Here is a 27,095-nt window from a genome sequence, read left to right as displayed (position 1 = left end):
AATTTAGTAACATGTATGAAGTGGCATTTCCAAGCATTTGAGGTAAAGAAAAGATAAAGTTGTAAAATAGAAAGATGACTGATTCATGTAAGAACCTGTGTTATTATCCTAATTCCATATGACACAGGACAAAGTAAATTAACCTAATCTCTACAAAACTGGGTAATTGGAGTAGCCTCTTAAGGAGCTTTCTGGCTCAAAAGATGTATGATTCAGATAATGTAGCCTTATTCATTTAGCTGGGGCCATGAGCCTTTTTTTCTTTTGCTTTTAGAAAGAAGGATAGGAGAAGCCTGACTGAACGGTCAGCAAACACTTAATCCATACCTGTTGAGCTCCCTAACACAAATATCAGAAAAGTTAATTCTGTGCTGTAGAGCAGAGGGTTTGGCAAACTTTTTTTAACGGAGCTACCTAGTAAATATTTTGGCTTTTGTGGTCCCAAACAGTCTCTGTAGGGGGGGGGAAATTTTTTTTTAAATAAGACTTTAAAAATGAAAATCATCCCTGGCTCAAGGGCTGTTTTTATATTTATTTTTATTTTATTTTTTTGTCATTTACTTAGGTTGTGCCAGGTCTTAGTTGCAGCAGGTGGGTTCCTTGGTTGTGGTATGCAAACTCTTAGTTGTGGCATGCATGTGGGATCTAGTTCCCTGAGTAGGGATCAGACCCAGGCCCCCTGCATTGGGAGCGCGGAGTCTTACCACTCTGCCACCAGGGAAGTCCTTCAAGGGCTGTTTTTAGTGTGTTTGTTTTTTTTTTTTTTTTTTTTTTTTTTGGCCTGCGTTGGGTCTTTGTTGCTGGGCGTGAGCTTTTCTCTAGTTGTGGTGAGCGGGGTCTACCCTTTGTTGCGGTGCGTGGGCTTCTCATTGTGGTGATTTCTCTTGTTGCAGAGCACGGGCTCTAGGGCTCATGGGCTTCAGTAGTTTTGGTGCACAGGCTCAGTAGTTGTGGCGCACGGGCTTAGTTGCTCTGCGGTATGTGGGATCTTCCTGGACCAGGGCTTGAACCTGTGTTGCCTGCATTGGCAGGCAGATTCTTAACCACTGTGCCACCAGGGAAGTCTACAGCAGTAGTTCTTAATCATTTCTAGATCACACGTCCTCTAAAAATTAATGAAATCTATGGACTCTTTCCCCAAATACATGTATTCAAAATCTTGTATGCAATTTCAGGGGATTCTTTTGCCCTTCTCCCTAGAAATCCACCCCAAGATTCTAGCTGTTTGGTTTTAAAAAATGAAGTTACAAGCATACCCAGTTTTACTGTGCTTCTCTTTATTGTGCTTTGCAGATACTGCATTTTTTGCAAATATTTCAACTTTTTATTATTATATTTTTATGATCTGTGATCTTTGATGTTACTATTGCAAAAAGATTGACTTACTGAGGGCTCAGGTGATTAGCTTTTTTTAAGTGATTAAGTCTTTTTAAATTAACATATGTACATTTTTTTTTAGACAATGCTATTGCACACTTAATAGAGTACAGTATAGTGTAAAATCTTCCATGTGGCTCTCTTTATTGTAGTATTTGCTTTTGTGGTTGTCTGGAATTGAACCCACAGTGTCTGCAAGGTATGGCTATATACTATATAATCCAGCAATTCCACTTCTGGAGTATATATTCAGAAGACATGAAATCGCTCTCCTTAAGAGGTCTGCACCCTTATGTTCATTGTAGCATTTGTGTATAATAGGAAAAACATGGTAAAAACCTAAGTATCCATCAACGGATAAATGGATAAAGAAAATGGTGTGTGTACACACACACTCTCTAGAATATTATTCAGCCATAAAAATGAAGGAAATCCTGCTGTTTGCAACAACATGGATGGATCTTAAGTGAAATAAGTCAGAGAAAGGCAAGTACTGTGTAATCTCACTTACATGTAAATCTTTTAAAAAGCAAACTCATAGAAACGTATATCAGATTGGTGGTTGCCAGGGGCGGGGAGTGGGGGAATTGGGTGAAGGTGGTCAGAAGGTACAAATTCCAGTTTTAAGACAAATGTGTTCTGGGATGTAATGTACAGCATGATGACTATAGGTAACAGAACTGTAGTGCATATATGAAAGTTGCTAAGAATAGATCTTAAGTTCTCATCATAAGGAAAAAATTGTAACTGTGAGGTGATGGATATTAACTGATTGTAGTAATTTCACATTGTATGTATATATCAGATGTTTTACACCCTAAACTTACAGTGTTACAGCTGGTTTATATCTCAGTAAAATGGGAGAAGTCGATTACAGTTAAACAGTCTAGTTAGTAAAATATTGTCTGATGAAGCAATTTACATAGTGTTGGAATATTGTTAGAATAAACAGTTTTCACCTGTTCCTAGAATGATTAAACACAGCTCAGAGAAATAGAAGCAAAGATACATGACCAAATAAGGTTTGTTGTCTTTTGCCTTTTCCCCCATATGCAGTTGTTTCACAACAAGAAGGATGGGAGAACAAGGCTAGTTAGAGATGTAGATCTAAGCCATCTGTAACCAAATAACAGTAGAAATCATTATTTTAGTTGCTCCCGTAAGTTATATCTCTTTGTGTAGAGATATAAGTTCTTAGTCTTAAGAACTTGTATATAAGCAGAACAGCAAATAGTCTAAAACAGAAATCAGCGTGGGAAAAACGAAAGAAATCAGCATGGATGTATTAGAAGCGGAGGGTTTTGAGACCTAGAGCCCTTTATTCATCACTGTGAGAGTAGCTAAGACGTTAAGAACAATGAGAAATGAAGAACTTGGAAAGATCTCCCCAATCATCAGATCATGATGGACCAGTTGATCTTGAAGGCTGACCTGAATTTCATGGAGCTGGCATTTCCTCATTTCCTATAATCATCTCCTCCCCTTCTCCCCTCTCCCTCTGACTCAGTGATAGTCACAGTACCAATAAGTGCCAGCCTTTCCAATCCTTATCAGTGTGATTAAGATTTGGGGAAAATTAGAAGAAAGACATGGTATAGGGAGCACATTTCCTAAGTGTGACACAAAACCACCAAGATCACCAGATTTGACTATGTAAAAATATAAAACAACTTTTGTTTTGAAGATGATAAAAGAATTTAAAAAAATAAAGTGTTTGGTGTTAACAGTGGTCAGAAAAATACAGGATTGAGAGTATGGGGAAATGGCAAGAAAATAAATTTTGGTGGAAGTATACATCTGTAGGAAAATTCTGTTTCTGTGAATCTTTTCTCCAGAAGTAATCTAAGTGCACAAAGATGTTCTCTATATAACATTGTAATAGGAAAATTGGAAACACCTAGATGGCTATGAAAATGGTGACTGATTAATTTAGTCCATCCACAGTATGGCTATCAAATACCTGTGACCTTGAGCAAGTTAGCCTTTTGTGACTCATTTTCCTCATCTGTAAACCGGGAATGAAGATAATCAGACCTTCCCTAGAATTGTGAAGATTAAGAGTTAGTAACTCATAAAGCTCTTGTAGTAGTGCTTGGTATAGAATAAGCATTCTCCAAAGTTTAGCTTTAGAGATTATTGCTTTAGCTTTAGGTATTATTATTATGTAGCCATTAAAAAAGAATGAGACAGATAAGTATATACTAATGTAAAAGGAGATTTGTGATTTTTATTTTAATGAAGTTTTAATAAGTGTTAGCCATAGAGAAAGGTATCTGATAAGTACTGTTAACAGCGAGATATTTGGATGAAGGGAGCGAGGGATGGGTTATCACCTCGTAAAAAGCATACTTTACTTTTGTAATAAAGAGGAATTTATGTTGGTATCCCAGATATTGTATACTCTAAATTTGCCTAATGATGGGCTGCCTCCACAGCATCTAATGAGCCGGCTATCTTCCATTCTAGTAGCTGGAAACTTGCCTGTCTAGGAACCGCCATGCCATTTTTATTGGTAGTTATATATTACACCAGTTTTATTATAAAATATTCCTTTATAAGGAGCTAAAATATACTTGTCTGTTTTATACGTTAGTTTTTTGCTTTGGAGCACATAGAAGTCTGATTCCTCTTCCTATGGTGGCCTGTTACGTAGTTGAAGGTAAATTCGTCTCCCTTTTAGAGCTGGGGGGAGACCTCAACTGAAACTCTGAGAGCGTGCAACTTGTCCAAAAGCGTGTGGCAGTTTATGGTAGAACTGGGAGTCTCGAGTGTTAATGGTGTGGTGTATCCTAAAATTTTTATTTTCAGGTTAGTCTTGGCTCTTTCTGTTGTTCCTGTAATTATTTTTAAACCCTTTACCATCTTGATGGCTTTTTTTGGTGCCCAGACTTGAATGCAGTTAATGTAAGTGGAGTCTGGTTGATATTCTAGACCTTATCCTCCACTCTTACACATAAGGACATTTCTTTAGCAATCTTAATTGCCCTACCAGCTAAAACCCATGAGTCTTTTTCATGCTTCTCTTTCCCCACTACATCTAGTCCTCTACTAGCATACATGTATTTTGTTTTTAGTCTAAATTTTAAGCAGCAATCACTGTTAAACCTCATTCAGCTCAACCAAGTCTTAGGTCTGTTTGGATCCTGATTTTTTCGTTGTTCCAAGCTTTGTGACATTCTTCAACTTGATAATTATCATAAGTTTCTGGTGCTTGTTTTTTAAAGAAAATAATGTGTGTGCAGGTACTTCATTCCTTAACAAATATTTTACTTGGTAGCCACTATGTGCCAGCATAATACCAGGACCTGGGAAATCAGTGGTGACTAAGTGACTGCCTTCTTGGAGGTTTTGAGTCTAGTGGGGAAGACACATCAAATATATAATGTGGTGAGTGTTAGGAAAGGACAGCTCTCTGTTAGGTTGGTATCCCTTAATCTTGGAAGTTCAAGGAAAGCCTTGCTTTTTGTGAAGACTCAGAACTTTGAGGAACTGAAGAGCATTGTTTGAAGCTTAGAGGGAAGGGGAGAGTCATAAAAAGTAAGAGCAATTGGGTCGTGGAGGGTGTTAAAAACCATGGTTAAGATACTAAACTTTATTTAGAGTCTAGTAGGAAGAAGCTGTTCAAAGGTTTTAAAGAAAAGAATTATATATCTGCATTTTTAAAAGATGAGTTTCATTTCATCATAGATAATACATCCAAAAAACGAGACTGGGAACAAATATGGTATAAAGTATGGCAGTTTGTAGTGTTCCTTCCATGCTCACCCTGAGGCCTAGAAGTAGTTTTAAGTAGGCAAGTAGGGCTTCTCAAGTGAAGAATTTCATTCATTCTTCCTGACTACAAAATTTATGAACCAAATTGCAAAGAGTGAAAGTATTTGAGTCATAGTTAAATGTTTAAGTAATTTAGGTTAATTCATTCTATTGTGGGTCATTTTTCCTCAGCCATCTAAACTCAGAAACAGTAGTGGTATTTAGGAGATAATTTCTGATCTTATGTATAGTTTTCTCTTAAAAAAAGATTTGAATAACTGGTAGAATTTGCCACAATAAACTAGATTTTTTTCCTTATATATAATCAATTCAAAAAAGACTTTTTCTAAGTAGTGCTGATTTTAACCATCAGTCTTTTTGACGTAATGATATAAACAATGTTAAAGTATCCTGGCTTTATAAAACTCCTTCCTAGGTTTTAAGGTAAAGAAAGCTTGTGTTCATTCGATTCTAAAATGTGGCCAAGTAATAATTTCCTTTAAATGACTTTTACTCGCCTTCTTGGTAACCTAGCATAAAGTATACATTGAAGAATTTGTTCAGAGTGGAAATCTGTGATAGCAGGTTTTAAAGAGCTACAGACTTAAGGAGCCAAGAGCTGAATTTGAAGTGTCAGATGTTAAACAAATAGAAGGTAGTTTATAACAGAGTTTATTATTTTATTACACTGCCTGAACTCAAGAGACAAAAAAAATTTCAGAGGAAAATATTGCAGAGCATCCCCTTGGCAAGAATAAGAATTTTCCACTACCACTTGCCCTAAGGGCACTGACATTCCCCATCGGGGAAATATCACTGGATGTGATCATCAGAACAGGCTGCCTACTCCTCATGCACAAAACTGTCTGGAATTCACAGAAGCCTGCAGACAAAGCAAAATTATTTCTTAGTGGAAAAGTATTCATTGAATCTTTGCTTTCATGGATTTTTTACTTCCTTAGACAACCAGCTTCCTAACAGATTTAATCCTAAATTGACTCCTACAAACAAAAAGCACAGAGTCACACAGTAATATAAAGGAAGTCTTTCATTAATTGAGGTTCCTTAGGTAAGACTCCTTTTACTTACTGCCTTTAGTTTTTCCTGTCTAAAATGAGGACTTGAGTTGGGTTGGTCAAGATGATGTGAGGGAGGGTCTGTCTAGCTAGGAGAATACTAGAATTTGGCAGGTTTTTAAAACCAGTTTGGATTTATGCTATTTAGTACCTTTCCACAAAGAGATCGGTTTATAATGGAAACAAATTAAATGTGAAACTTTAAGGTAGTACATTTCCCAAGTGTTGGGGGATTTAGGGTCTTCTTGGCCTAGAGCTGTGGCATACGTGGCACATGAGAAACAGCACATAGTAAAGGCTATTCTAAACAGGCCCTTCACAGGATCTGTGACACCAGGTACTAAGCCTTTTCTTTTTTCTTATATTAATTTTTTAGTGTGCTTGGAGAATTTCTTTAAAATATGAATTCCTGGACCCCAGACTCTTGAGGAGCAGGTCCTGAGATTCTGTAGTTTATAAAAGGCCCCCAGGTCATCTCTTAATTTTAGAATGGCTGTTACAGGATGGAAGAAAAGTGAAGAAGAACTTGAGGTCAGTTTTTTTTTTTTTTTGCGGTACGTGGGCCTCTCACTGTTGTGGCCTCTCCCGTTGCGGAGCACAGGCTCCGGACGCGCAGGCTCAGCGGCCATGGCTCACGGGCCCAGCCGCTCTGCGGCATGTGGGAGCTTCCCGGACGGGGGCACAAACCTGCATCCCCTCCATCGGCAGGCGGACTCTCATCCACTGTGCCACCAGGGAAGCCCTTGAGATCAGTTTTTAAGGACTTCCCAGTCACTTGTTCCACCAGCATTTTAAACTTATTTATTTTTGGCTGCGTTGGGTCTTTGTTGCTGTGCACGGGCTTTCTCTAGTTGTGGTGAGCGGGGGCTACTCTTCGCTGAGGTGCACGGGCTTCTCATTGCGGTGGCTTCTCGTTGCGGAGCACGGGCTCTAGCGCACAGGCGTTAGTAGTTGTGGCACGCAGGCTCAGTAGTTGTGGCTCACAGGCTCTAGAGAACAGGCTCAGTAGTTGTGGCACACAGGCTTAGTTGCTCTGCGGCATGTGGTATCTTCCCGGACCAGGGCTAGAACCCATGTCCCCTGCATTGGCAGGCGGATTCTTAACCACTGCGCCACCAGGGAAGTCCCTCCATTAGCATTTTACATTTGACTCATTCTTGAATATTTAACCAATAATTAAATGTATATGAATACAATTTTTGTGCAACAAAGAGACAGCCTTCATATATTTAAAACATATAGGGGGAAAAATAGCTGGTTTCTTTGTAGTGCCAGTTTAAATATAATTTTAAATGCTGCATATATAGTATCAATTCCACCTTAAACTAGTAGCTTATATGTTGACTGTGCTACCCAGGAAAGAAATTTAATCTTGGTATTTCTTGCCTCAAAAACACATTTTTCATTCATTTTTAATCCTCTGAGCTTCCACTGAAACAGCAAAGTAAATGGCAAGATAAAACTTTTGGGTCCTCAATTTGAATATTAGATTTGTTGGCCTTAATTAAATTGTGGCCAGGTATATGAGAGTATGAGCTAGGGCTAATATATGAAATTGTTTAAAAAGAAGTAAGAGATTCAACTTTCAGTATAAAATGATGCCTTCTGCTTCCCCCCCTCCCTTTTTTTTTTCTTTTTTGGCTGCACCACTTGGCATGCGGGATCCTAGTTTCCCCACCAGGGATCGAACCCTGTGCCCCCTGCAGTGGAAGTGAGGAGTCCTAGCCACTGGGTCGCCAGGAAATTCCCGGCATTGTGCTTTTAGATTGCTGGTTTATGTTCAGTTGTTACAGTGCAGACATACTTATAGATTGTGGCGACCTCTATACCATGTTAGAAGTTTTCCACTCCTGTAGGATCATGACATAAATTGCTTCAGACCTTAAAGGAACATTTTCAGGTAATTTTTCCATTTAGGGTCATATGCTCATCATTGAACTTGCATTCTTTTCATGTTCAGGGTCATGTGGGGTAAAATTAATTATGACAAACAGAACTAATACAGGAAATTTTTTTTTTTTTTTTTTTTTTTTGCGGTACGCGGGCCTCTCACTGCTGTGGCCTCTCCTGTTGCAGAGCACAGGCTCCGGACACGCAGGCTCAGTGGCCGTGGCTCATGGGCCTAGCCGCTCCACGGCACGTGGGATCTTCCCGGACCGGGGCACGAACCCGTGTCCCCTACATCGGCAGGTGGACTCTCCTGCGCCACCAGGGAAGCCCGGAAAAAGTTTTGTTTTTCTTTTTATTTTATTTTATTTTTTGGCCATGCTGTTCAGCTTGCAGGATCTTAGTTCCCCAACCAGGGATTGAACCCGTGCCCTTGGCGGTGAATGTGTAGTCCTAACAACTGGACTCCCAGGGAATTCCCTAAATTGATTTTAAAGTTTTATCTTCATGGGGTATTTTAGGTGTTGAAGGTCACTAAAGTTTAGGGTATGGTTACTTTATTGTAGTATGAGCAGAATTATATTAAAATGAAAGGTTCTAATTTCTTCAGTCTGAATATTGCTGTTTGTTGCATAAGCATTTCCAGCAGGAATTTCACCTTAACTTAATGTATCCCTGCAGTCAAATGCAGGGATGATCTTTGCCTCTTGAGATTATATATTGGCAATCTCTTTCTGTGCCACCTTGTGACCACATTTCCTACTTAGGTTATAGGGTTGTTTCATGAACTAGAGCTCAGAAAGCACACCATACTCTCCCTGAATTTAAAAGCTCTGAGATACAGAAAAATTAGAACTAAACTAAAGGTTTAACAAATGAAATAAATCTACTTCTTGGACAGAATGGCTGTTTTGCCAGTTTATGTATAACCAGTGACAGTTACAGTTCAGTATAGTAGGGTAAGTCTTGAAAATTAAGATTTAACTTAGAAATACCATATGCAGTTGTGGGGGGGGACTGTGCTTATTGTTTTGACTTTTAGCTGTCCTTCCATAAGACTTCTAAAACCACTGTAGTACCTTTCAGAAAGCCAGGGAAAGCTGTTGTATACTTATTTTTTACTCTCCAGTTGCTTTGGTACTGATGCGAACTCATCCAGTAATATTTGAACACCTACAGTACACTGGGCATTGTTCTCAAGGTGCAGGTGAAATATTGGCTTTATCTGTTCCTGGGTCTGTGTTGTGGCATTTACTTCAAATACGTCAAGGAAAGGGGCTAAGACATGGTCTGTTTAAGAGCTGTTAAAGGGACTGTTTGGCCCAGAAAAGAAAACTCAGTTGACTTAAAGATCTTCTAGAGGTTTTGCAAGAGGTTTATTCATTTATCTGATAATTCAGACTTCAAAAGGTACCAAAGGGTACAAGGTGAAAAGTCTCCTGCCACTCATGCCCTGCTCCCTAGTGGTACAAGTCTGTTACACCTTCCCAGAGGTATGTTCTCATACCAGTGGAGCTCCATATACATGATGCTTCACACTTGTGTTTTCCCCACTTAATGTACAGTATGTCTTAGAGGAAGTTTTTACTTTAGTATGAATACAGTTGTCTCTTTTTTCTACTGCTGATTAAAAAAAAACTAACCACATACAGCAAGCATATCTGTAGAATAAATTCTTTGTAGTGGAATTTATGGGATAAAAAGATTGTGCTTTGCATTTTTTTTTTTTTTTTTTTGGCCGCGCCGTGCGGCTTGCGGGGATCCCAGGTCCCCGACCAGGAATCGAACCCACGCCCTCAGCAGTGAAAGCAAAGCGTGGAGTCCCAACCACTGGACCACCAGGGAACTCCTGTGCTTTGCAATTTTGATATGTATTGCCAGTTTGCCCTCCAGAGATTTTGTAAGTTTTTTTCTTCGTACTCAGCAGTGTATATAGGGTCGTCACAAAGTCTGGACGCGTAGTTGAATTAAGAATACTAAATGGGTTACTAACATTACATGGTATGTTTAGTGACATATTCAGTTTATCCTTGTTAGTGCACTAACACCGAGTTTTCATTAATATCTGCTCATGCACTTGCCTCTAAATGATTTGTGCCTCTGGTTTTGTTTTGGTTTGTTTTTTTGCTTATTAAAACTAAACTTGCCACATCTTACAGTCACCCTGTATAAGAAGCCGTTTCTATACATCCTTTCAAACTTGGTGCATTTTTCTCAACTCCTTTGTCAATTTGATAGTTTAAAAGTGGTCTCTCTGTGTAGTTTTATCTTGCCTTTCTTTTATGAGTGATATTAATTGAGCATCTTTTTATAGAGGCATGTTTCCTGTTCATGGTAATTTGGCTTTCTTAGTGGAATAAATCATGGCTTGTACAATTCAGTCCCCTTCACCATGCTGTGTGTGTGTGTAGGTGTGCAAATAATGTGTACTTAGAGCTGTTTGCCCGAGTATCATTATTCTCTTCTTGTGTACTTCAAATCTTGTATCTATCCAGGAAGAGTTTTTATGACCCTGAGAATAAGTTGATTATATTGCTTATTGTAGCAGATTTTTTTTTTTTTCCCCTCCCTGCCATGCCATGTGGCCTGCAGGATCTTAGTTCCCCAGGATCAAACCCGTGCCCCCTGCAGTGGGAGCTCGGAGTCCTAACCACTGGACTGCCAGGGAATTCCCTATAGCAGATTTTTATATATTTGTGCTGTATACAGGCTATTTATTTCCTTTAAAAATTGTGTTTGATTTGGAGACAGATTTTTCTTTATGTAACATGATTGCAAAAGTTGCTTATTTTAGCTTTTTTTCTTCCCCAATTAGTTGGTGACAAAGTTCCTGCTGATATAAGATTAACTTCCATCAGATCTACTACTCTAAGAGTTGACCAGTCAATTCTCACAGGTAAATATTATGTATTGGAACGTTGTTGAATTTCTGAAGGCTCCCTCAGATTCCATGCTAATAATTGAGTTGACTTCTTGCCCCACTGTCTCTCTTTTTTTTTTTTTTTTTTTGCGCTATGCGGGCCTCTCACTGCTGTGGCCTCTCCCATTGCGGAGCACAGGCTCGGGATGCGCAGGCTCAGCGGCCATGGCTCACGGGCCTAGCTGCTCCGCGGCATGTAGGATCTTCCCAGACCGGGGCACGAACCCGTGTCCCCTGCATCGGCAGGCAGACTCTCAACCACTGTGCCACCAGGGAAGCCCCCCCACTGTCTCTTAATCCTCTCCAGGATATTTATTTCTTAATGCTTTATCAGTTAGGCTTTTTGCCAATACATGAGGTAAAGCTATGATTTAAAAACAATTGGCTTTCATCTCATAAGGCCTATTTATCTTTAAATTTTATTAAAAATTAGTTTTGATTTAAACTTAACTTTTAAAAATTTTTTAAAGGGTTACAAATTCCTTCAGTAGCAGAGGTAATATTCTTAAGGTTGAAGTAGTGTTGTTGTCTCTCTGTTTTGTGGAAAGTGCATTAATTACTTAGTGTTCTTTTTCCAAGCAGGATACAGACTCCAGGAATGCTAATCTCACATCTGACATACTTTGCAGTAATCAGATGTACAATTAACAAAAGTTAGCACCCTCTAAAATGGTGAATGTTTACTACCTAAAGTTTGCACACTTAGATTTGGGATTGTTTGGAACATTTTCCCGTTTTTGTTTGATACAGGCACAGTCTAGGGTGGAGGGTTCATATTAACTGGGTGGAAGTAAGGTGGTCAGAAGATTAAACACAATGCTAACCTGAATTAAATAGAGAGTAAATATAAAATTCAAAGATTTATCTGATTATTAGTTTTGAAAAGCAACTCATGTCATAGAAGTAGGGATGTGAGTAACCTGGGCTCTGTTTTTTATTGTTTCTTTATGAATAGCTTATCTACTAAAACTCCCATTAGCAGCAACAACCTGGAAGCTGATTAAGCCATAAAATGGTAGGGAATTGATGGGGTTGAATGTATGAAATTCTCATATTGTGCCTACAAAAATAATTTCCATTTTAAAACTTTCCATAGAGTTTCTTGAATGTTGTTTTTTTGTTTAAAAGTCATACTCTAGTTTTAGGCTAGATTGAAGAACCAGATTCTTTTGTTAAATTTTGAGAGTGAAATTTCCTACCTGGAATTTGACCTAACAACTAGGGCCATATTTCACCCTCATTATATACAGTTAACCCTTGAATAACATGGGTTTGAATTGTGTGGGTTCACTTATCTGCGGATTTTTTTCAATAGTAAATACTACAGTACTTACTATACTAGTTGGTTGAATCCTCAGATGCAGAACCGCAAATATAGAGGAATTGCATATACGGAGGGCCAACCATGAGTTCTGTGCAGATTTATGACTGTGCAGAGGGTTGGTGCCCCTAACTCCTTGCGGTTTTCAAGGATCAACTGCATTTCATAAGTGATGTTAAGTTGAAACCAGATTCAGACATTGTGAAAGTTCTAAGAAGTAGTCTCTTACTTCTTAGAGACTTCTACTTACTTCTTAGTAGACTTACTTCTTAGTCTCTTGCTGTTTTTCATTTTGGTTTATTGAAATAGAATGGTCTGATTACTGCATGCAGATATTTCTAGAACAATGTTTTCATTTCTCATCTTTGGCATTATTGAACAAAAACAAAAACAGGCTTTCCAGTGGATGATCCTCAGTATTCATATACTGTACCTACAGTTTGTTTATTTTGTTAAAAGTAAATATACTTTCACCTTAAGTATCAGAGTGTATGTGTATATAAATATACAACAAATCTACATTCATAATATTAGAGTATAAAATGATACCTGAAAATGAACTAAATTTGTATAGTTATTCAAGAAAATAAAGGTAATTGACTGGGATTTTACTTCAAAATTAAATTCCTTTATTTTGATTTTTTTTCTTTGAAATTAGTTTCTATTACTGAATTTTACTAGTTTATGTTCTTTTGAATGAATTGGGCCTTTTTTTCTTTTTCCTGAGAGTGGTAGTGGCATGAGCGGATGAGGGTACCAAGGTTCTAGGTGCACACTGCACAGATCTAAACAAACCTTCTGTATCACAACCTGCTTAGGTGAATCTGTCTCTGTCATCAAGCACACTGATCCCGTCCCTGACCCACGGGCCGTCAATCAAGATAAGAAGAACATGCTCTTTTCTGTGAGTACTTTGTTTGGAAAAGACTTAGCCTATAAAGAGATGTTTTCAAAATGATGTGGATGATAACTGTGTGTAGTTCACAACCTGTGTTTAGAGAGAAAGCAAATGCGGCAAACCATTAATAATTGGTGAGTCTGGATGAAAATGGAATGGATGTTCATTGTACTACTTCAATTTTTCTGTTAAATTTTTTTGAAATAGAAAGTTGGGAAATTTATAGTTTTCGTTTGTTTAGAACTTAAAGTGGTATTTCAAGTAGTGGGCTTTTGTGGGTTAGCATGGGAATCTAACCACCCCATAGTAAGTAAAAAAAGTAGAGCTATAATGAAGCCCTGTTCTTCCAACATTTAGGAATTAAAATGGGTTGGGGGGAACCTTACACTTGATTGTATTGATCTTTGAATACTAGTGCTTAAGTGGAGGTCCTCAAGGACAGCCCATGGTCCTGGTTGCCCTTCTTATTATGGGTGATAAAAGTAGGAGGGGTTGAGTTGTTGGAGCCAGAGGTGGAGAATGCTTAGGGTTGAGAGCTGTATGAAGTATGAAAAGTCAGGAACACAGAGGGGTTAAGCGCTGTCCCAGGCCAAAGCTAGTCTGCAAGCCAGGCTCAGTATTGTGAATAGAGATTCAAGGTGGCCGGTGTAGAGGGCTCTGGGGCAAGTAGGTACCATTCTGATTTCATGGAGAATCAAATCAGAGAGAGATGGACCACACTGCCTGCATGAGGTATTGCTCATCATCAAAGTTAGATGGCTGGTTGCCACTGGAAGGCCCAGTAGAATGTGGTGAGAGAATCTTGTTGCCCTCTTGAAAATCCACACAAGTCTGAGTTTACTAGTCAGTATTTAAATTGGGTGTGGTGTTAGTCTTGTAACCATTTCTCTACTTCTGTCCTAGGGTACAAACATTGCTGCCGGCAAAGCCATGGGAGTGGTGGTGGCAACTGGAGTGAACACTGAAATTGGCAAGATCCGGGATGAAATGGTGGCCACAGAACAGGAGAGAACACCCCTCCAGCAGAAACTAGATGAGTTTGGGGAACAGCTGTCCAAAGTCATCTCCCTTATATGCATTGCGGTCTGGATCATAAACATTGGACACTTCAATGACCCAGTTCATGGAGGCTCCTGGATCAGAGGTGCTATTTACTACTTTAAAATTGCTGTGGCCCTGGCTGTAGCAGCCATTCCTGAAGGTCTGCCTGCTGTCATCACCACCTGTCTGGCTCTTGGAACTCGCAGAATGGCAAAGAAAAATGCCATTGTTCGAAGTCTCCCTTCCGTGGAAACCCTTGGTTGTACTTCTGTTATCTGCTCAGACAAGACTGGTACACTGACAACGAACCAGATGTCAGTCTGCAGGGTAAGTGGGAGTAGTTTCACAATCTTTGCAGGTTATGGTTGTTGATTCATCCTAAGAATATGCCTTCGTGCCATCAAAACCTTTGATTTATTATTTTTTTAATTACTATGTTTTTTTATCAGTGTATAGTTGTTTCACGATATTGTTAGTTTCTACTGTACAGCGAAGTGAAGTAGAGCTCCCTGTGTGATTTATTTTTTTATTTTATTTTTATTGAAGTACTGTTGGTTTACAGTGTTGTGTTAGTTTTGGGTATACAGCAAAGTGATTCATTCATATATATATATATATATATATATATATAATTTTTAGATTCTTTCCCCTTAGAGGTTATTAGAAAATACTGAGTATAGTTCCCTGTGCTATACAGTAAGTCCTTGTTGGTTATCTGTTTTATATATAGTAGCAGGTATATGTTAATCCCAAACTCCTAATTTATCCCTCCTCCCCCTTCCCCTCCCCCTCCCCCTCCGGTAACCATAAGTTTGTTTTCTATGTCTGTGGGTCTATTTCTGTTTTGTAAATAAGTTCATTTGTGTCTTTTTTTTTTTAAGATTCCACATACAAGCGATACTATATTTGTCTTTCTCTGACTTACTTCACTTAGTATGATAATCTCTAGGTCCATCCATGTTGCTGCAAGTGGCATTAGTTTTTCCTTTTTTTAAAAATTTTTATTGGAGTATAGTCGATTTACAATGTGTTAGTTTCAGGTGTATAGCAAAGTGAATCAGTTACGCATATACATACACCTGCTTTTTTTTTTAGATTCTTTTCCCATATAGGCCATTACAGAGTATTGAGTAGAGTTCCCTGTGTTAATACAGCAGGTTCTTATTAGTGATCTATTTTATATATAGAAGTGTGTGTATGTCAATCCCAGTCTTCCATGTTATCCCCCCCACTGCTTATCCCCTGGTAACCATAAGTTTGTTTTCTACATCCATAACTCTACTTCTGTTTTGTAAATAAGTTCATTTATACCCTTTTTTTTAGATTCCACATATAACAAGTGGCATTATTTTTATTCTTTTTATGGCTGAGTAATATTCCATTGTATATCTATATACCACATCTCCTTATCCATTCATCTATCGATGGACAGATACTTAGGTTTCTTCCCATGTCTTCCTCCCTCCCTCCCTGCCTCCCTACCCCTCTTCCTTTCTTTGTTGTGCTGGGCCTCAGCTGCAGCATGCAGGATCTTTTTTTAGTTGCAGCATGCAGACTTCTTTGTATGTGGGCTCTTAGTTGCGGCATGCGAACTCTTAGTTGTGGCATGCGTGCTGGATCCAGCTCCCCAACCAGGGATTGAACCTGGGCCCCCTGCATTGGGAGCGTGGAGTCCTACCCACTGGACCACCAGGGAAGTCCCTCTATGTCTTTTTTCTTTTCTTTTTTTTTTTTTTTTTTGGGCTGCGTTGGGTCTTCATTGCTGCGCACGGGCTTTCTCTAGTTGCGGCGAGCAGGGACTACTCTTTGTTGCAGTGCGCAGGCTTCTTATTGCGGTGGTTTCTCTTGTTGCGGAGCATGGGTTCTAGGTGCACAGGCTTCAGTAGTTGCAGCATGCAGGCTCAGTAGTTGTGGCCCGCAGGCTCTAGAGTGCAGGCTCAGTAGCTGTGGCACACGGGCTTAGTTGCTCCACGGCATGTGGGATCTTCCCAGACCAGGGCTCAAACCCGTGTCCCCTGCATTGGCAGGCAGATTCTTAACCACTGCGCCACCAGGGAAGTCCCCCTCTGTGTCTTGACTATTGTAAATAGTGCTGCTATGAACACTGGGGTGCATATATCTTTTCATCATTTCTGGATATATGCCCAGGAGTGGGATTGCTGGATCTTAAAACCTTTGATTTATAATTTGATACCTTTTTATGTGCTTTAAGCAAATTGGGTTGTATGTGTAGCTTGAGCCCAAGGGTAATTTCTTATACTCCAGGGGAATTAATCATTTAATTCCCAAAATTATGTCATGAAATAAAGGTTACCTACATGGCTGATATATTTGTACTGGGGAAATAACTGTAAGCAGTTTGTAAATGTGTTAGGTGACTGTGCTTACTTTATTTCCCTGTTCTTCTCTAAGTGTATGTATGTTAACACGAGCTTCAAAGGAAGAGTTCTATAAACCAGCTAGTTACCTGCCTACATAAAATTCTAATTGGTACTTCCTTAACACATTGAATGAGACATGTTTTCTTCTTGAAAAGTAAATAATTGCCTTTAACTTGCTTCATTCTCTGTGTTCATCCTTCCTTTCTTAGGTTGTTTTGACCATCACTTGGGGATAAAATTAAAAACTTTAAACCTTCCCTTAGCAAAATAAGAACTAAAGAAATAATGTAATGGTACAGCTGAATGAAGTTCTTTCATGTAATTCAATTTCCCTAGGTTTTGTTGAAACAACTTTGAGGTGGGGTATGAGAGAAATAGATGAGGGAAATTGAGGTACAAACTTCCAGTTACAGAATAAGTGTGTCATGGGTATGAAATGTAGAGTGCAGGGAACACAGTCAATAATAATGTAATATCTTTGTATGGTGACAGATGAGAATTAGACTTATCATGATGATCATTTTGAAATGTATAGAAGTATCGCATCACTATCCCATGCACCAGGAAGTTTTAGGTCAATTACACTTCAAAAACAAACATAGGAAAAGAGATCAAATTTGTGATTATCAGAGGCGGAGGTGTGGGTGGGAGGGGGAGGAATTGGATGAAGGTGATCAAAAGGTACAAAGTTATAGGATAAATAAGTCTTAGGGAATGTAATGGTACAACATGATAAATATAATTAGCACTGCTGTACGTTATATATGAAAGTTGTCAAGAGTAAATCTTAAGAGTTCTCATCACAAGGAGAAAACTTTTTTATTTTGTATATATTAGATGATGTTCATTAAACTTATTGTGATAATCATTTCATGATGATCATAAGTCAGATCATTGTGCTGTATACCTTAAGCTTATACAGTGCTGTATGTCACTTATATCTCAGTAAAACTGGAAGGATAAATTAAATATAAAATTGACACACGCACACAGAAAAACTACTACTACTATGTACAAGTCAAAGTAATTTTCCAAAAGGTACACAGCTCATACAAATATTGAGTGGACACATGTCAAAGATTCTATTTGGCTCATTAATTCAATGAGGGAGAATCAGTAAGATGGTAAAACTGGTTACAGGATCATGTGAGGAAGTGTGCTCAATATTAGAATAGAATTGATGTGTGTTAGATTACAAAAACTGGTTAATATCCTATAGGGCAGTAAAACTAAGGTTATCTTTTATACAGGAGAAGAAGCCACAACTTCATAAAACATGAGCCCTTAATAATAGCACAGTGAAAGAATGTTAAATTTTTCCAAAACACTAAATCTTTGAGTGTGCTTGTTAAGTAATGCTTCTGAATGACATTGAAAGGACATGCCATCCTCCCCTTGGCCTTATCTCCAGGTTTTAGTTAATGTGTTTTTAGCACTGGAAATTGTTCTTGTTTTAATACAGTTGAACCCTCTGAATCTTTTTCTTGCCAAATTTATAGTCATGGTATTTTTTTGATACATCCACCCTCAACTTTTTGTGTTGTCCAAAACCCAGATTTAGAGTGAATGGACAGGTGTTTAAAACACACTGGGGTGTTCTCTCAAGTGGTAACCTTCTAGCTTGTCTTGAGTTTCTTGAGTAGATGCAGGGTGTAACTGAGCTACCTAAGTTCTCTTTCCTTGGAATCAAAAAAGGTTGGACGAATCTGCTAAAAGCTAGTTGTCCGCTAAAAGCTGATTGATTGGGGGAGAGAAAGGGAATTTCATTTTATCTGTTTGGTTTCCCCCAGGAAATTGTTTAAACTTAGACTGTAAGCTTTAATTCCTCAGAATAGTCCTTATATCCATGAAGGTAAAGCAGTGTGTGAAATTGTAATCTTTAAAAAATGGTAAGATTGTGGCAGCTTCAGACTTCAAACTAAGACTAAAACACAATCCATGATAAAAATGTTTTTGTTCTTACATTTTCCCTTAAATGATTTGATTTAAAATGTTCTATTAAAGAAATAGCTTGGCTCTTTGTTCTGTTCTACATTTGGCGACAGAAAGCTGATGCTAATCAGTATTCTACAGGAGGTTTCTTGCAGTGGATTGCATAACTGCCCTTGACTTCGGGATACTTTCATCATGCAGTTTCTAAATGGTTTACTGGCTTGCAGTCTAAAATGCCCATGTGCATTCAGATTTAGTTGGTGTGTGTTAGAATTCTGAATGTCTTAGAATATTTTGAACTCTGGTATAGACCCAAAGAGTTTCACTTTTATAAACAGTGTCATTAAAGAAATGGCATGGTGTATAGTAATAATAATGCCAACTTGCTTTGGTAAGGCTTAGTGCAGTTAATTTTTCACATGTGACTTTATTTGAATTGTATGGTAATCCTGCTCAAGAGGTTAGAAAACTTAGGCTCTGAGAAGTTGTGACATGTCCGAGGGTCGCACAACTTTTAATAGAAAGGTAAAGTTGAATTTTCTGATGGGAAACATTGGTAAACCTGGTTCTCTCTCTTCCACTTAATAATTGTGTAACTGTGAGCACATCTTTTAACCTCTCTAGTCCTTTGTTTCCTCTTCTGTAAATGTCAGACATCTTTGGAAAGAGCTTTGTGCCAAGCTTCCTTTTTTAGATGTTGTATCTGTTAGAAGTTGTAGGGATTGGTGATCTTGCTGCATGTGACCTTGGACATGAATCTTTTCCTCATTTGACAAACCAGTTATATGTGTTTGAACTAACACCTTTTATCAGGAGTCATCACAGTTTTACTTGTATATTTTAATTTTTTAAAAAATCGTTTTGTCTTACTCATAGCTTTAGTTCAGTTCCAAGGTTGATTTAGTTCTGAGTGTACTTTTGAAATGAAGCTTTTGGAATTTAAAAGTATGTGCTATAATTGACGTATATACACTATCAAATGTAAAATGGATGGCTAGTGGGAAGCTGCTGCATAGCACAAGGAGATCAACTCCTTGCTTTGTGACGACCTAGAGGGATGAGATAAGGGAGGGTGGGAAGGAGGCTCAAGAGGGAGGGGATATGGGGATATATGTGTGCATATAGCCAATTCACTTTGTTGTACAGAAACTGACACAACATTGTAAAGCATTTATACTCCAATAAAGATGTGGGGAAAAAAAGTATGTGCTATATAATAAGCAAATCTTATGAGGCAAAAGAAGTTATTTTAAAATAAAAATGAGCAGATTTTCTTACTGAATATGAGTCAGAATGCTCTGAAAAGATGTTTTTAAAGCATTACATGGCCCTTTTTTACTTTAGTTTAACATTTTAAAAATTCCTTATTGTAGAATGGTTTGATCATTCCAAACTGGACTTCTGAATTATAATTGGAAAACAAACCAAGAAAAAAAAGCCATCTTTAAGAAACTAGCTTATGTCACTTTATTATTCTGTAAAATTAAGAATTCTTTCCTAAGCCTGCTTCCATCTGTATTGTCTTGGTAGCATCAGTTCATTCAGCTCTGCGGGCTCCTTACTGTATACACGTAGTTGTGCAGCTTCATAGAAAATGAGCTATTGCCACAATAAAAATAAGTAGGAAGAAGTAGAGAAGCAGTTTGTCTTATTTTACTTGGGGAGTTTTTATGCAACTCTGAAACGTGAGTTTATTCTTCCTAGGCTTTTACTGTTAGCTCTAAGGCAGGAATACCTGTGTCACTTCCTCAGCCAGCCATTTGAAATGTGGAATTCTGAGCATTCTAAAGAGTACTGCTGAGTCTTGGAATTGACTGACCCAGAGTCCTCATAACTCAGATTTCACGTGGGTTCTCTTCTGTGTCTGGTGCTGTTGCTGCTTATTATTTATTCAGCTCCTCAGTGATGCTGTTTCTCAGACTGTTAGGTGGATGGGGGAGGCAGTCTTAATAGTGTCCAGCAGGAATAAGGGACAATATTCCTCATGCTGAGCTTCAATTAATCACTTTCATTAACATTTATACTTAAGTGAGAAAGGCCTTTTGTCTTAGCAAATGTTACATGTTTTTTCTAGCATATTTTTTATACCTTTTCAACACTTAGGCTTTTTTTTTCTGTAGATGTTCATTCTGGACAAAGTTGACAGTGATACTTGTTCCCTTAATGAGTTTACCATAACTGGATCAACATATGCACCTATCGGAGAAATGTGAGTAATCCCTCCTTGTCTTTTAAAGGCTCCACTCTGGTAGTTTGGTGCTTGTATAGACTTGCAGTGTCTCTAAAATGTTCAGACAGTTTTCCTAATGTGGCTCATGTTTATCAGAGTAGTTCATTTTCTTTAAAAACAAAATTGATAATACATACTTTGGAAATTGACATTACAGGTTGTATAAGCCAGTGACCCTTTTTCATCTTTTGAAGCCTAAATTTTCAAGTGGGGTTTCTGGTTTGCTTTGCTTTGGTTTTGATTTGATTTTTTTGGTCACCCTGCACGGCTTGCGGGATCTTAGTTCCCTGACCAGGAATTGGACCCAGGGCCCTGGCATTGAGAGCACCGAGTCCTAACCACTGGACCACCAGGGAATTCCTGTTTGTTTTTCATTGATACCAGTGGTGGAGGAATTTCATTAACTAAGAATTCCTGGTCTTTACTGATTGACTGCTGATACCAGAGACATATTCTGTCTCCAGCATCAGATTTCTTTTGAATGCTTGCCAGTCTGTTGTCCACAAAATTCTATTTATTAGTAAATAATTAAATAAAAATCAACAGAGATGACCACAGTGTGTTCTAAGAGTTACTTTTTCTTTTGACAGACATAAAGATGATAAACCAGTGAACTGTCATCAGTATGATGGTCTTGTGGAATTGGCAACAATTTGCGCTCTCTGTAATGACTCTGCTTTGGATTACAATGAGGTAAGCCTCCTCACAAATGAGAAACTAGACCTGGCTGTTCCTAGTTCAAGGGTGCGGTGGGTGGAATGAAAATCCAGCCTTCCTTCCTCCCTTTTTGAAAGTATGGGTTCCTGGTTTTATTTTCCCTTTCCATTAAGAGCCTATCTCTATCAGAGCCAGCATGACCTACCCAAAGGAAGCTGGAAGCCTTTCATATATTCTCTGTGACTGAGCATTGCAGTTACTTAACTAGGAATTGTAGCGTACATGATGTTCTCTTCTGTGTATAGCTTAGTTACTATAAATGATTAAAACCAGGATACTTTTTCCTGAAAGTATAGGGTATTGATCTTGCTTTTTAAGATGGGTAACATTATGTCCTAGAGGACAGGCTGAGGCTTAGAAGGTTGTTTGGATGATGATGATGATGATGATGATGATGATGATATAATATAAAATTTAACCAACAGAAAACCTTTTTTTCCTCCCTTTTTAATTTTAAACAGTGAGATAAATTCTTTGGTTTCTAAAGGCAAGCCAGTCCCCAACGGAAACAGAATGTAAACTCTGTAGAATGATAAATAATGACAAGGAATTACAAATACTGTTTGAAAGCTCCCTATGTTTGAATTAATACTGTGAATATTGGCTTCTTATGGTTAAGGGAAATGAAAGATCTAATTATTAGAAAAAGATAAAATGCACACCTATGCTTTGAGTTTATTTTTAATTATCTGGATCATATGCTCCAGAATAGGATAAAAATGGCCCAAAGAATAATGGTACAATGGGCAAGAGATTATCCACCTATGGAAAAAGTCTTTATTAAAGAAAATTTACTACTTTTCCCTTTTTGTAATTTGTATGCTTTTAACTACTACAGGCGAAGGGTGTGTATGAAAAAGTTGGAGAAGCTACAGAGACTGCTCTCACTTGCCTGGTAGAGAAGATGAATGTATTTGATACTGAATTGAAGGGTCTTTCTAAAATAGAACGAGCAAATGCCTGCAACTCGGTCAGTATTTGAGCTTAGTGTTTTATTCATGCTGCCCATCACTCAGACCATATATTCTTAGTCTGCTCACTCTCTTACTCTCTTAGATAACTTAGTGTATACCTTATTTCCTCAAACTTGCAATATCTCCTTCCCCATACTCACTATAAGGTAAAATGGTCTGGCCATTTGACCACGAAAATAAAAGTAATCAATGGATAATTTCCACATGCAGCCTCTGTGCCCATAAGGTCTGCTGTCTCCCCCAGTGCTGTGAAATGGACTCTTCTTGCTCCCAGCAAAACCCAGCTGCTCCTTGTCTAGTGAGCCCCAACATCTTTCCTGCTTATCAATCTCCCATCTCTACTGGATCTTCATTAGAGAAATAATAGTATGTTTTTTATCTAAAAACTTTCTTTTGCCTTAAGCACCCTGCTTCTTTTCCTTCACAGTGAAATTTCTCAAAAGAGCTATTTTTATGTATTGTTTCATTCTTCCCATTTTCTTGAATCCACTCCAGTCAAGCTTTTGCCTCCTTCTAGTCTATCAAAACCTCTTGTCCAAGTTGCCCATGACCTTGTGCTAACTGGTCCAATTGTTTATGCATGTGTACTACTAACACATTTAAAGTACACGAAGCAGGGACTTCCCTGGTGGCGCAGTGGTTAAGAATCCTCCTGCCAGTTCAGGGGACATGGGTTTGAGCCCTGGCCCAGGAAGATCCCACATGCTGTGGAGCAACTAAGCCCATGCACAACTACTGAAGCCCGTGTGCCTGAAGCCCGTGTGCCTAAAGCCCTTGCTCCGCAACTAGAGAAGCCACCACAGTGAGAAACCCATGCACCACAATGAAGAGCTCGCCACAACTAGAGAAAGCCCACGCACAGCAACAAAGACGCAACACAGTCAAAGATAAATTAAAAAAGTACACGAAGAGGGCTTCCCTTGTGGCGCAGTCGTTGGGAGTCTGCCTGCCGATGCAGGGGACACGGGTTTGTGCCCCGGTTTGGGAAGATCCTATGTGCCGCGGAGCAGCTGGGCCCGTGGACTGTGGCCGCTGAGCCTGTGCGTCCAGAGCCTGTGCTCCGCAACGGGAGAGGCCGCAGCAGTGAGAGGCCTGCGTACTGCAAAAAAAAAAAAAAAAAAAAGTACACGAAGCAAAAGTTGACAGAAATAAAAGGGAAAGTAGATGAACTCACAGTGAGTTGGAGATTTTAACACATCTATCTCAAAAATTGACAGAACAAGCAGTTGAAAAATCAGGATGTGGAAAGACACTGTAAATATACTCAATCCAACACTTATTTCTATTGTGCTACTTTTTTTTTTAATTTATTTTTATTTATTTATCTATCTATTTTTAGCTGTGTTGGGTCTTCGTTGCTGCACGTGGGGGCTGTTCTTTGTTGTGGTGCGCGGGCTTCTCATTGAGGTGGCTTCACTTGTTGCAGAGCATGGGCTCTAGGCATGTGGGCTCAGTAGTTGTGGCTCACAGGCTCTAGGCATGCGGGCTCAGTAGTTGTGGCGCATGGGCTTAGTTGCTCCACAGCATGTGGGATCTTCCCAGACCAGGGCTCGAACCCGTGTCCCCTGCTTTAGCAAGTGGATTCTTAACCACTGTGCCCCCAGGGAAGGTCCCTATCGTGCTACTTCTAATATGCTTTTCAAATGCATAAGGAACATTCACCAGAATAGACCATATTACTGGTCCATGAAGCAAGACTCAACAAATTACAAAGGATTGAAATACAGCTGGTTGCTGACCGTGAAAGAATTAAACTAGAAATTGATAACAAAAAGATAAATAAGCTTCCATCTGAAGAAAGTAGAAAACCAGCAAATTAAATACAAGTAGAAGGGAAATAGCAAAGACAAGATCAGAAAGCTATTCTGAACAATTTTGACGGCGTAGAAGAAATCAACAAGTCCTTTCAGTAACACAGCTTTCTAAGCTGACACAGAAAAATGGAATAATCCTGTGTCTGTTACATTAATTGAATCTGTAATTAAAATCTACCCCACAAAAATTCCTCAGGCCCGGTTCTGTATAATGCTAAAGAAATGCCAGTTTGGGGGAGCTCCCTGGCAGTCCAGTGGTTAGGACTTGGTGCTTTCACTGCAAGCTGTTCAGCATGGCCACAAAAAAACAAAAAAGTGCAGAAAATGAAACCCTTATCACCTCATTTGATGAGGCCAGCATAACCCTGATACCAAAACCTGACATGGATGCGACAAGAAAAGGAAGTTACAAGCTAGTATTCTTCTTAATATATCAATAGAAGTAGAGATTCTCAGCACAACATTAGCAGATTGAGCCTAGTAATATATCGGAACTTTGACGTGTTATATTTGAGCAGAATAACCACAACTACAAGGCTAGCTTGACATTCAAAGCTCAGTGAGGTGGCCGTGTTGCAGGGTGCAGGCGTGTCTGCCCTAGACACTAGACAAATCTGTGGCTCCTCAGCTGCCTTCCCCCTGCCTGTCGGAGCCCCAGAGCCTGGGTTTCTTGGGCTGAACAAAGTGGCAGGCAGGATGGACCAGCCTGTTGAGGACACCCAGGTGCTGGAGGCTGACCAGATGGCCAGTGTCTGTCAGCCTCTGTTGCAGGTGGTTTTACTCAGGTCCAGCTGTACCAAGTGTTCGAGGACACAGAATCCACTGACAGTTTACTGCAGGACAGATCCAGCCTTTGTCCTAGACAGAGTGGTGAATGGTTGCTTAGATGAGAAGCAGCGTAAGCAGTGTGCAAACAAGATGTTATAACACACGAAGGTCAGAGTAACAGGCAGCGGTACGTACAAGTGGAACAAGAGGAAGAGAAGAAGCATAGTGCCAAGAAGCGAGCTAAGGAAGCTCAGAAATGGGAACTGCAGAAGCCGGAGAAGACGGGTTGAAGGGGCTGTGATGCCGAGCAGGAGCAGAAGGTACCTAAGAAGGAAGCAGGTCAGGCCCCAGAGTCTCCGTCTGGGCCCACCCCCACAAGCCACCACCCTGGAAACACACCTGCCCCTCTGCACCAGGGACAACATCATCTTCGTGCAGTGCAGGGTGGTGTAGCCAGGAGATCGTACGGTGGGTCCTCCAGACCTATTCCCAGTACCTGCTGCCTCCCAGCCTTGGCGCTTAGATTTCTTTGGAATTGGGTTCTGCCACACATAATCTCTTAGTACCTGTCATCTCCAAATGGCTGCCAGTTAGTGCTTGAGGCTCCTCTTTGTAGCACGTCTTTGATTTGTAGTCAGGGTTTCCTGGTAGATAGAATAAGGAGAAATGGAAAGTTAAAAATATAGCCTTTCCTAGTTATACAAAAGCAAGACTCATTTCTACTAAATGGTCAGCTGTCACTACGTTTCCTTTCTTTCATCCTTCCCTGGATATCCAGGGCAGATTAGGAGGCAGTGTGTTTTGGGGGAGTAGGGTGGCACCACACAGCACAGGCAGCCTAAGGTGGGCGACAGTGTGAGGCAGAACTGGACTTCTGCTCTGGCACTCCGTTTCCTTTACATTGTTTTGCCTCCTTTATACTATCCCGAGAAATCAAAACTCGCACCGGCATGGAGGATGTCTCAGCTGAAGTATAGTCGCCCTATTTGTGCTTCACAACTAACAGTCTCACTGCCATGAGGATCTTGGGCAGCTCCTATGGCATCCTGCCCCGATTTACATGGTTTTCATGAAACAGACATCCAGGCCCTTTGTTTCTGTTATAGGGAATTCACCCCAGTTGTCATTAAGTAGGGGGCCAATCCTTGCAAAGCCACATTGTCTGACAGCTCTATTATTAGTTGGTGTGACTAAACCCTCGAGAAGCAACCCGAAGATTCAGCTTCACAGAGACTGAGGTTTAGAATTATATGATTCTAGACCTGTAACTGCTCAACGAAGGGAAACAAGTAGCAGCATGGAACTTAAAAAAGTGGTACGTTAATTGTAATGACCACTGCAAATAAGGGCAGGAGTGTCTGTTCTGTAAGAGTCTGCGGTCTAAGTATTTTCTTGCTCTGTGTCCTCCTTTGCCTCATTTTTTGCCACAGCAGCTGAGTGAAGGGATCAGAAATGACTGTCATGGTGCTCACTCACTGAAAATTCCCAGAAATGAACTTTTGCCTGCTCCTCCCGCCCCCGAAAGCAAGAACCTTTTATAGTACAGAGGTGAATAGAGCAGGACCAGCTTTTTAAGGCCTAGCGGCCCATTTGGATAGGACTGTTGATCTTCACAGCCCTGATACTGGAAGCAATGGCTTTGTTCTTCTCTCCCCCTAGGATGTGTCTGGCGCCGAGGTCCACACCTCACTCAGAATCACTACCCATTCTTTCAGTCTTCCTAGAGTCATTGGTACAAATGCTTAATGGAAACTAAATACATAAGTAATGTATCAGTCAAATAATGTAGAATTCATAGTGATTGTCTTTTTGTTGCTTGGGGCAACTCTTGCTGAGAGGATGGCTTCAGCCCACTTGTAATTGCCTACATTGGATGCTGAGGTTCTTTGGGATTTCTACAGTTATTATTAAATACTTGTCTGAATTAGGGAGAAATCAATGTAATTCACCACATAATTGAGTAAAGGCAAAAAACCGTAAGATCATTTAAATAGATGCAGAAAAGG

General features: G+C 39.5%; 1 protein-coding gene across 2 annotated transcripts in view; it reads left to right on the top strand.

Moving 5' to 3' along the window:
• ATP2A2 (ATPase sarcoplasmic/endoplasmic reticulum Ca2+ transporting 2) overlaps positions 1–27,095 on the top strand; it is a 61,138-nt gene that overhangs the window by 21,814 nt on the left and 12,229 nt on the right. For both annotated transcript variants that reach the window (XR_010933362.1, XM_067700885.1), the window contains exons 6-11: positions 10,909–10,989; positions 13,153–13,238; positions 14,136–14,600; positions 20,707–20,795; positions 21,407–21,509; positions 22,372–22,503. Coding sequence is in view for 1 of the 2 variants with exons in the window: in XM_067700885.1 (XP_067556986.1) it covers positions 10,909–10,989; positions 13,153–13,238; positions 14,136–14,600; positions 20,707–20,795; positions 21,407–21,509; positions 22,372–22,503 (956 nt within the window). In the remaining variant the exon portion in view is untranslated. The remainder of the gene's footprint in view (positions 1–10,908; positions 10,990–13,152; positions 13,239–14,135; positions 14,601–20,706; positions 20,796–21,406; positions 21,510–22,371; positions 22,504–27,095) is intronic.

The sequence above is a fragment of the Pseudorca crassidens genome, chromosome 12 (assembly GCF_039906515.1).
Source record: "Pseudorca crassidens isolate mPseCra1 chromosome 12, mPseCra1.hap1, whole genome shotgun sequence".
Taxonomy (NCBI): domain Eukaryota; kingdom Metazoa; phylum Chordata; class Mammalia; order Artiodactyla; family Delphinidae; genus Pseudorca; species Pseudorca crassidens.
Note: the sequence above shows the minus strand (reverse complement) of the source record. Positions and strands in the feature narration are given on the sequence as shown.